This window comes from Platichthys flesus, chromosome 21 (assembly GCF_949316205.1).
Source record: "Platichthys flesus chromosome 21, fPlaFle2.1, whole genome shotgun sequence".
Taxonomy (NCBI): domain Eukaryota; kingdom Metazoa; phylum Chordata; class Actinopteri; order Pleuronectiformes; family Pleuronectidae; genus Platichthys; species Platichthys flesus.
In genome coordinates this window covers 2,450,994-2,462,196 of record NC_084965.1, presented here as the reverse complement: position 1 = coordinate 2,462,196, position 11,203 = coordinate 2,450,994, and the positions used below count along the sequence as shown (strand labels likewise).

General features: G+C 46.4%; 1 protein-coding gene across 1 annotated transcript in view; it reads right to left on the bottom strand.

Moving 5' to 3' along the window:
• Positions 1 to 309: 309 nt before the first annotated feature.
• Positions 310 to 11,203, bottom strand: part of LOC133933016 (cadherin-12-like) — an 85,352-nt gene continuing 74,458 nt past the window's right edge. The window contains exons 9-12 of the mRNA XM_062379969.1: positions 10,559 to 10,680; positions 5,744 to 5,864; positions 3,729 to 3,980; positions 310 to 1,120 (exon numbers count right to left, since the gene is read on the bottom strand). Of these exons, the coding sequence (XP_062235953.1) occupies positions 609 to 1,120; positions 3,729 to 3,980; positions 5,744 to 5,864; positions 10,559 to 10,680 (1,007 nt within the window). The 3' untranslated portion in view covers positions 310 to 608. The remainder of the gene's footprint in view (positions 1,121 to 3,728; positions 3,981 to 5,743; positions 5,865 to 10,558; positions 10,681 to 11,203) is intronic.

Sequence of the window (11,203 nt, the reverse complement as noted above, 5' to 3'; positions counted from 1 at the left end):
AAATCAAATCCAACTCAATCGGCCAATAAATAAATAGAACAATAAATAACATTCAAAACATCTTTGGCCAAAGTCAGGCCACTTCATCGCCCCACCCCCCACAGGGTTGACATTGGTATTGGTCGATGCCCGGGCCAATCACAGCACAGAACTGTACGCTGAGTCAATCAGCTTAATCACCTATGGGGTTCTAAGGAGCAACACTGGATATGTGGCATGAAATAGCAAGTGACAGAACAATTATATCGAGGCACTTATAAGGATGTTGTGTGTCTGCGTTCCGCCCCCCCCCCCCCCCCCAAACAGGAAACCAGGTATGAGACGAGACACAGCGTCGAGAGAGAGATGATGGAACGTTAGTTTTGCTCGTTCACACGTTCCCTCGTTTTTTTGTTTTTTACAATTTTGGGACTGAGCATGATAAATAAAAACAGAAGAAATCAGTGAACTGGAGAAAATATGAAAACAGATAACATGGGAGGAAAACAATGCTGAAACCTCTGTGTGTGTGAGTGTGTGTGGGTCTGTGTGTGTGTCTGTGTGTGTGTGTGTGTTCAACCAAAGGAACCATCGTTACATATTTGCTCAAGTCCAGTCTGTGGATCACATCAGTGCGTGTTCTCTGTGGCCGTTGAGTCCGACTGAGTTTCCGACTGTTCCCCGAATATCCCCGCCAATGTCTTGAAGCGGGGCCCCCAGTCGTTGAGGTAGTCGTAGTCCTCCTCCAGGTCCACGGCCAGGGACTCGATGGAGCTGAGCGACTCGGCCACGGAGCCGCCGCCCTCGTAGGCGTACGTGGCCAGCGAGTCGTAGGGGGGGGCCGAGTTGTCCCTGTCGTGCTCCGTCAGACGCTGGTGGATGAAATCCCGGATGTCGGCGCTGTCCTTGGAGACGGGCGGCCGGGGGCCTCTCTTCAGCTCGGGCTTGACGTCCCTGCGGAACAGGTTGTCTTTGACCACCTTGGGGTTGCGGAGCGTCCCCATGTCGAAGGCGTGCGTGTCCTCCTCGCCGCCGCCCTCGTCGTCGTAGTGGATGACGTTGTCACGGATGTCCTCTTTGGACGACATGAGAGTCTCCTTCTTCTTCTGCCGCCTCAGGCCCACGTACAGGACCACGATCACTGGGGGGACAAATCGAGAGGATGACGTGTTAGACCAGATGTTCACGTCTCCCTCAGGCTGATGTGGAAACGCTCTGGTCATCCCTCAACATTTAATCACTGGGTCAGAATAAATTACCTTTCCAGTATGTTAGCGTCCAACATAAACTAATCACATTCCCATCAGCCTCAGCTGCACCTTGTTAAAACCCAATTAGCAAACGTTAGCCACGATGTGTTGAATATCAGCTTGTTTACATTTCAATGTGGTTGTTGGTAAGTGAGTTAGCACGCTGGTATTAGCAATTAGCTTAAAGCAACAGCTGTATCTGTACCTAAAGCCTCATATAGAACCACTGTCCTCTTGACCACAACGTGATGTGGTCTGATACCGAGACGCATTCAAGAGGAGGTTGTGTGTTCAGCGCTCATCTGATCACTCAGGACGGATGTTGATACAAGGTGTGAGTCCTGTTTCCACCTCTAGATTCCATCCCACCTATGATTTAACAGTGACTCAGTGAGATAGAGCTTCTCTTTGAGAAACACGGTCAGATAAAGTCTGTTGAAACAATAGTTCTGCAGTTTGCAACCCAGATACCTGAAATAGAAGGAAAAAAAACTGTGGGTTTAATTGCTTTGATGGCACAATGCAAATAATTCTGCAGTGGCAGCAATACACACACACACACACACACAAACACACAATCACACACACACAGGAGCTGTAACCACCGCTGGGGGGTGAGTTCTTACCACTGAGAATATACCCAAAGCAACAGTTTACTGCTTTAGCACGCAGCCCTTCAGGGGGTTGCGTGAGGTTCTGCATATTTTTTGTGCGCCTCGGCTCCACTGTGTGAAATCCAACACAACACGTAACAATAAATTTCCTCCTCTCCCTTTCTCCTGTCAGTGCAATCTGTCTCCCTCCGTCTATCTCCCCTGCGCCTCTCTCCCTGTCTCCTCGGTGAAGAATGCTGTAAAATATGTGTTTCCCCCTCTGGGTTTTTAATATACGGTTACACGGAGGAGGAAGAGCAATGGCCGGGGTAAAACTGGAGTCATTCAAATGAAAGAGTCCAATAAATACATTCAGACGGAGAAAAATAACTCTTGAGCAGGTCCCTTCTTTCATCCTCCCTTCTTCCAGTCACTCCATCCTTCACTGTGACTGTGTCTACCTGTGTGGGGGGGATAGTGTGTGAGCTCCCCCCAGTGGTTTCCAGGCAGACTTCACCAGCACAGACTGGAGGTCACGGTGGCTGAGCAGCTCGTCAGCACCCAGGACACATCGGGATGAAAGGAACCCGGCGAGCAGATGAAAGTCTCTGTGACGCTCTGTTTCATTTACCTCATCGTTTGTGTGTACTCGCACAGGAGAGCGACGACAACTGGGTCATCCTGACAAATCCTGCACAGGAACTAAGTGGCTCTATGCAAATGTTCCCCGTGTGAGGCCCTGCTGCTCGGCGCCGCTCTCCTTCCCGGGGACGGCGTGTCGGTTTGGCGCCGCAGCCTCGCCCTCGAGTCGACTCAGAGCTTTGAAAACATCTCTCTGTTTCTCAGATGAAGTGAGAACACAGACACACACTGTGTGTTTTTCTGTCCCCAGCTCGTGAAACACAATGAATACGAAGCTGATATTTCACATGAACGTGAACGGAAGGAGGATTAATGCTGAAGCACAGTCTCAATTGCATGGATGAGTCTTTTTGAGCCATATATTGGCGGCAGAGAGCAAAGTAATTACAGCTCAATTCAAAGGTCACGGCCACCCTTGACTTCCACTGTAAAGTGAGAACTTCTTTAACAACCCACCATCCCACATTCATAATTTAGGAAATGATGCCATAAACCTACATTTACTTCTTCCTCGCTATATGCAGATGAGCTTGGACATTAATGGCGGGGAGTTAAAGAGGAGTTTTACGACTATGACCTTGTGGGAAATGCCCAGTAAAAGCCCGGGAAGCGGCCACAGGGCAGAAAAATTGGATTTAGTTTATGGAGCCAAGCGACCCTCCCTCCAATTTCAAATGTCTCACTGAATGACCAAAATCATATGGGCTCAGTAATTAATTGTGGACACTCCCAGGGAGATGCCGGCCAACTCTGCTACTGAGCTCAGTGTGTGTGGATTCAGGTTCTGCCAGGAAGGGCAACACATTTGAAGCGTGACTAAATGATAATACATCTGTAAATACTAACAGCTTTTTGGGGGGAATTGAGCTCAATGATTTTACAATAAAATGTAAATTCACATTTAAAGCTAATCAACATTTAAAAGCTGCACCAAGGCCTAATGTTCTTTTTCCAGAAATCTCTGTTTACATGTGGCTCTGATCATTTTATCACATGAGACTTGGCATGTGTACGGCCCAAAGAAGTTCCTTTTTATATATGGTGCAATTGTGAAACGTGTTCAATATTAATACCTTCAATATTAATCACTAAGTTACAGTCTGAGTTGAGCTCTTCTGAACTTCGAAAACTTTTGGAAAAGAGAACACACAATTCAGTCCTGCAAATTAAAAGATATTCCTTTAAGCCAGGAGCTGTAGGGTTCCCTGTGTGCTGTGATACTGAAACAAGGATTGTTTAGAAGCCAGGAGGCGACAGCTCTCACCTAACAGGATGATGATACAAAGAAGGATGGCAATCAGAGCGCCGGTGCTGAGACCCACGGGCAGGAAGATGGCCTCCGCGCTGCAGGTCAACAGGGATCCATCGGACTCGCACCCACACACGCGGATGGTCAGGGTGCCTGTGCTGCTCTTGGGCGGGTAGCCATTATCTTCAATCACCACGGGAAGGAAATAGATCTCCTGTAAACGCCGTCTGAAGCCGCTCCGCTTCGTGACGATTCCAGCCGTGTTATCTGGAGGAAGAGGAAAAGGGGGAGAAGATTTTTTCTTAGAAACGAATGCAGTGTTAGATTAAAAGACTTCTGCAGATTTGTGAGCGGAGGCCTAAAGTGCTGCAGTGAGCCTTAGTCCTTGATCTGTGCAGGTTAGAGGCTGATCGGACCAGAGCCACAGAAACGTCTCCGCCCTGCATCACCTCACATCAGTCGGAGAATCCTCTGAGCTTTATTACAAGTCCGACGGTCCAAGAGCGAGAAGAGATACAACTTTTAAAATGTCTGATGACTCTTTGTGTTTGATACCAGACAAGCTTCTCTGAACGCGGTGAGGAACTGCAACATATCAAAGCCTCGGCTTATCAAAGCTCTCTCCACTTTTACGCCTCTTGTTCCAAACGCTGATGGAGCCGAATCACACGCAGAACATTATTCTCTGAAACACTGAAAAGCCTTTTCCATCGGCGTGCGCGGTGAGAACTACTTATGTTGTTATTCCGCTATCTGCTGGTGCAGGCGGCATCGCTCCGGAGAAACAGCAGTTTAGCAATGATAGATAAAAGATAAACACACACAGACACACACACACAAAGAGGGAGGAACTTGGGGAGACAGCCTCAGGTGAGTGGCTGGCGAGTGGAATAGAGGTCGACAGTGCGTACGAGGGATAGAGGGAACGTGTCGGGTTGAACCTGCCGGGCTCTGCCGGGTTACAGCGAGCCTGTCTGACCCCTGTCCAGCCGAGTTTGTTCCGCTGATGAAACCTGGCACATTTTCCTGACAGGGGGTCAGGCGTGTTAGCACACCTTGCATGTTGTGCACAACTGCGATTTTCTTTTTTTGCTAGTGCTTCCCACTCCCTCTCTTTTCGAAACCTGTACAGCGTGCCCGTGGACTTTGTAATTCCTGTCCCTGCCGATCACATCTCGCTCTGTATCAGAGTGTACTCGCAGATGCCCCCCCCCCGGCAGTCAGGGAACCGCAAGACACCGTGTCCAAGAGGGAAAAGTGGATCAGAGAGCCGGGCCGCGTCCTGTCAGGGATGGTGAACGCATTCGATTCCCGGACCTCATTCTGCCACGTCTCACTTCTCATTACCAATCTCCCTGGTTAGACTTCAAAGGGTTTGGCTGGTGCTCACCGCAGAGTTCCATAAAAACCATAAAAACCATAAAAACCATTAAAACCGCTGCATGTGTTGGAGATATGTTTAGAAGTGAAAGTGAAACGTGCCTCTCCTGCTGCTCAGGTAACAAGCTGTTGATGAGCATTACTGCTGATAGATAACGAACAAATTTCACATATATCAAATAATAGTTAGCAAGACAGTAGCTTTTAATATTGTGATATTTCAATTTTATGATAAATTATTTTAAAAAACACGTCATATTCACACATTAAACTCATTTTCTGACTTCTTCATGACATCACTTATCATTTTACATCACATGATTAGGAATAATTATCTGATCAGTGACATCTATAGATTACACGTTGATATTTGTGAACATATCTTGGAAAATGCGTTTTTTGGAATACATTCCTCTCGCCCTCGACCTTTTGAATCAGCTCCAACATCTACATATTTTGTATTCCCAGCATGCACGGCACCATCAGCGTGCAGGTACTGATTTCTAATGATGACAGTCATCTTGTTTAAATTGTTTAAGTGACGAAGCTACAATAACTGTAACAGGTGAAATCTTCCACTCTCTACTTCACTGTGTTACTCTTCACTGATTCTCCAACTCAGCTGTCATCAGGTTGAGAGAAAAACTTACTTCCAAAGTCTCGGATGGTGAAATTCTTGTTGCTTTTGAAATCTTCCTTCGGCGATTTGAAGGAGAAATGTTGTCCAGACATCGGGAGATCCTGGTCTTTTGCACCAAAGGTTTGAATCACCTGTTGAAAAAAGAACGACACAAAAATTAGATATTAATTTGGTCCTTGTCTCACTTGAGGTCCTGTCTCTGTGTTAGAAGCAGACGTGAAACCTCTTCCTCTAGTGAGAACTTTTTGTTTTAAGTAGATTTTGCAGGTCAGTTTGTTCCTGAAGAAGAAGTGAAAAAGTTTTAACACGGACTTGGAGTTATAAGCGAGTCCTGACCCGACTGCCTCGTTTCCGCTCCGACAGCTCTGACAGGCAGTGACCTGTTCTCTCTCAGTATCTCTACAGTCACTTGATTGATAACTCGTTGAAATCTCTGGATGAACCCGACTCCCTGTGTGATGGATTAAACTCATCTCGAGCTGATGGAGCTTGTTCAGGAGTCGAGAACAGAAAACAGTTGTTTCTATTTGACGTCTGCTCTAAGCCACAGAACGACCCACAATAAAAGAAGAGAGAGAGCAGATTTGATTAATCTGACAACAAACTGGATCTCTGTGTGAAATGGGTTTATTGAAACAACACCCGACTTCAGACCGACTTCCCTGCGCTCGGCACAGACTGCTGATTCAGCCGCCTCTGCACCAGACTGCTGACGGCCTTTTACACTTTCTTCCATTTCCCCAAAAGGTTCTTTGAGCTTTTTCCGGATCTGTCTCTCCGGCCCAGCTGTGCCACCCATCTGCTCTTCACCTCTTGCTGGGCTTGATCTCCTGCAGACCTGATCCCCCTGCCCGGCCCCCGGATCCCCCAGGTACAAGGGGGCAACTCATCAGCCCTCCTGCCCGGTTCCATTAACCCGGCGATGTCGCTCCGTGCCTCGCTCACCTCTCTGTATTTGAATAAGATTCCCTGAAGGGGAGTGAACGTGACACCAGGTGAGATGAGTGTTTGTTGTTCTCCCCCCCGGCGGCAGATGTACACTTCACACTATTGATTCCCTGCAACCAGATTAGCTTTGTGATGAATAAATCTAGATCAACAATTAAACTTTCGTGTAATCTGTCAAACTTGTTTTTTTAGTAAATCAATTCTGTCAGAAATAAATAACTAAAGCCGTCAGACTTTAGCCCGTAGCCCATTTATCAAAATGACATGTTTGCTGTGTGTCCCAGCGGAAGAGCAGTTAAGTTGCATCCAATAAAACTGCAGTGTCTCAGTCGTCATAACCCTGTTTACCAACCCACATTCCCTGTCTAATATATTCTACAATAAACACTGAAACAGTGAACATATCAAATCTCTATATATGACACCTGCTCCTATTGTAAAACATAAGTGGCAGTTATTAAAACAACAATAATTGCTATATTAATTATCATCATCTTTTATGTTGAAATGTGTATTTTCTATCAATCTTAATGTGTATCCCATCTCCTCCCATCACAAGTGGAGCTGCGCCGGCTGCAGCTGCTTATTATCCTCTTTCTATTGTGCACGTGAAATGGTTTGAAGCTTCTTCCTCTCTTGCACTCAGCCGCATTGTAAGTCAAGCTAGATAAGAGCGCCAGCTAAAAGGCCTTAATGTAAATGCAATTATTCCAGCATAACAAGTTGACTCAGCTGGTTAGCATTCCAATGTGGCATTTTGAAAAAGGCAAAGGAAACACATTAGAGAGTGAAGAGCTCTGGGTTTTCTTTGTGGACACTTTTTTCTCATTTCACACTTGACCAGTTGACCTGCTGGGTCGCTTAATACAGAAAATAAAGTAAAATAAATAATAAAATAAGGAAATATTCTACAGAATGTCTGGTACGTTTTGAAAATACTCTTTTGTTGTAGCTCAGTTAAAAAGACTCAGAAGTTATTGGAAATCAGAGCCTATCTCCAATATTCAGCAGGAAACGGTTAAAACATGAAGAATTCTGAACAGAGTTTGGTGGATTGGTTTCAGCTGCAGCTCTTCTGGTTCAGGAAGCAGAGGATCATGGGTATTCTCCATGTGTTACTGCAGAGGGCGCTGTGGTTCAGTAAAAGTTAGTCCCACACTATTTCAACAGTGAGTTCCATCTCAGTCCATCTCTGAGCTTGTGCCGCAGCGTGAGCCTCAGAAACCCGGTGGTTTGTGTGTTTTTCTGCAGCGACAGTGCAGAAAACCATTACGGGGGAAAGGTGAAGGATTTTTACTGGAGTGGATCTGCAATTCTTCAACATCCACCAGCTGTGCACAACACCTGGAGGCATCACGCTGTGGAAACACCACAGGAAAGTGTACACTCAGCACCGGAGGGCAAGAGAGGACATAGGAGATAGAAAGCTGGAGATTAGAGTGAGGGAGTAGGAAATAGGACAGAGGAGGGAGGAAGGCGGTGACTTATAAACACGAGACACATATTGTGTGATAATTACAGCTGATCTCGATGTAAGGTGGTTGTTGTTTTTCATTGTTTCTGCCTTTGTCTTTGTGTAATTGTTGTATTTTTCTGCACGTGGAGAATAGAAGCAGGTGCAACCGCTGAGTGGATTCAAGCCTTCAGCAGATCATCGATAGAAAACTTGTCTTCGTCCTTCAGCATCAAATTAGACTCTTCTTCTAAGAGTCGACCTTGGCCGGGAAATACGACAAATTCACAGGAAGACAGTGACGCCTTCAGACGGGAGGGCGCCCACGTCACAGGCCGCGAGTGATGAGGACTCAACAGCGATTTGATTGACTGCCAAAGGAGCTGCTCCCTCGCATCGCTAAGTGCATATAGATGCTAGTTAATGGGCTAATTTACAGGCACAGGTGGTTTACAATGGACACGGGCAAATTCCCTGCTGCGTCTCGAATACATCATGGGCAATGTGCTCCAGGTTGCGGATATGCAAAGGGCTGTGTGTGATTGCCTCTCCTGCAGAATCCAAGTGTATGACACAGTCAGTGAGAGATGTAGATTTGTGGTGAATTTAACGGTTCTCAGCAAAAAAACCTTGAAAAACCAAAAGGTTTTATTCCAGCTACCTTAAAACGATGAGAACCGACCTTGTGTGAGGTGTCGATATCAAAACCTAATGGTTTGTGTTTACAGAGAAGAATCAGCTGTTTCCTGACCAGGTGTAAACAACGGCTCTTTGCCAGCGTTTAATCTCCTATCTTAACCACAATAATCTTCTTGACCCTCACCAGTCTGGTTTCAAGGCAGGTCACTCAACTGAGACTGCCCTCCTTGCTGTCTCTCAGCAGCTTCACACTGCTAGAGCAGCCTCTCTCTCCTCTGTCCTCATCCTTCTGGACCTCTCTGCTGCATTCGACACAGTGAACCACCAGATCCTTATTTCCTCCCTTCAGGACCTCGGTGTCTCAGGCTCTGCTCTCTCCCTGCTCTCTTCCTACCTCAATGAACGCACTTATAGGGTAACTTGGAGAGGGTCTGTGTCTGAACCTTGTTCCCTCACTACTGGGGTCCCTCAAGGTTCTGTCCTAGGTCCTCTCCTCTTCTCTTTGTACACCAACTCCCTCGGCTCTGTCATTCACTCACATGGCTTTTCCTACCATAGCTATGCTGATGACACCCAACTAATCCTGTCTTTTCCCCGATCAGAAACACAGGTAGCAGCACGAATCACTGCCTGTCTGACCGACATCTCTCAGTGGATGTCTCAACACCACCTGAAGATTAACCTTGACAAAACTGAACTTCTTTTCCTTCCAGGGAAAGACTCTCCCATCCACGACCTGACTATTAACTTTGACAACTCTGTGTTAACCCCCACTCCGACGGCTAGGAACCTGGGCGTAACACTCGACAGCCAACTCTCCCTTACTGCCAACATTTCTGCAACAACACGGTCCTGTAGATTCATGCTGTACAACATCAGGAGAATACGCCCCCTTCTCACTCAGAAGGCGGTGCAGGTTCTGGTCCAGGCTTTGATCATCTCACGTCTAGATTACTGTAACTCGCTCCTGGCAGGTCTACCTGCTACTGCCATCCGACCTTTGCAGCTCATCCAGAATGCAGCAGCTCGACTGGTTTTTAACCAACCTAAATTCACTCACACTACTCCTCTCCTCCGCTCCCTTCACTGGTTACCAGTGGCTGCTCGCATCCGGTTCAAAACACTAGTACTTGCGTACCATGCTGTGAACGGATCCGGTCCAGTCTACATCCAGGACATGGTCAAACGTTACACCCCACCCCGTTCACTCCGCTCTGCTTCGGCCAATCAGCTCGTTGCTCCCTCACTGTGAGCTAAACAATCATCAAAAACACGACTGTTTTCCGTCCTGGCTCCTAAATGGTGGAATGAGCTCCCCATTGACATCCGGACATCAGAAAGTCTACACATCTTCCGCCGAAAACTAAAAACATACCTCCTCCGACTTTACCTTGAATGAAAAAAAAAAAGAAAAAAAAACACTAACAACTTTTTGAAACTAACACTTTACTAGCACTTAAATGGCACTTACTTATAGCACTTTGTAGTTTTGCTTTATTTGAAGAAATTGTATTTTCTTGATTCTTGTCGTCCTTGGTATGTACCCTCGGGTTTGAATGCACTTATTGTAAGTCGCTTTGGATAAAAGCGTCAGCTAAATGAAATGTAATGTAATGTAATGTAATGTTTACATGAATCAACACCTCGCAGATTGACTTTAACACCTTCCCGTGGTTTTCAACAGGCACCTTGAAGCCGCATCATCTCCACGAGAGGACAAACAACACTTGGATCGAGGGCCGTCAACTCGCTGAACACATCAACACGTGTGAATGCAAACGTTACCTGTCCCATTTTAGCATTTTCACACACGAAGGTCTCGTAAGGACTGGAGAGTTCAGGCGGGAACTCGTTGATGTCCAGGACGTGGACGGTGACGGCCACTCGACTGGTCAGGACAGGGCTGTCTGGAAGAGACACAAAAAACAGAGTCAGGTAATCACTTATTTACATGTGGGGACTGGACAGAGTTTCTATTTCACAGCACTGACATCATGTGGATTTCCTAAGTACTAACACCTCATGAGCCAAAGTATAAAGGGTTATGACGGACTGGTTAAATCATCCCTCATGGCCTGGTGTCCAGTCAGAGTCTCTCTAACCCTAACCCTGTGAGACACTCTGGTCAAACGCTAAATCTGGATCCTGTTGCTGTTTACACTGCAGCCGGACTCTGCTGTTTTTACGACACTTTCGATTAATGATGAAAAGGAGAATTAAATAAAAACAAAAACAAATGCATCCCATGTGTTGCCTACAAATAAAGCAGCCCCCCCACCCACACTATGGAATATGGCTCCACGGAGAGAATCACTTCTTTTTTAGTTTTCTTTTCTTCTGTTATGGGTTCTAGCCATAAGATGTGCAGCCCATATTAATTATAGCGTAAAGGCCCCCTTGAGAGGGACTAGCTTGAATCCAGGGTTATTT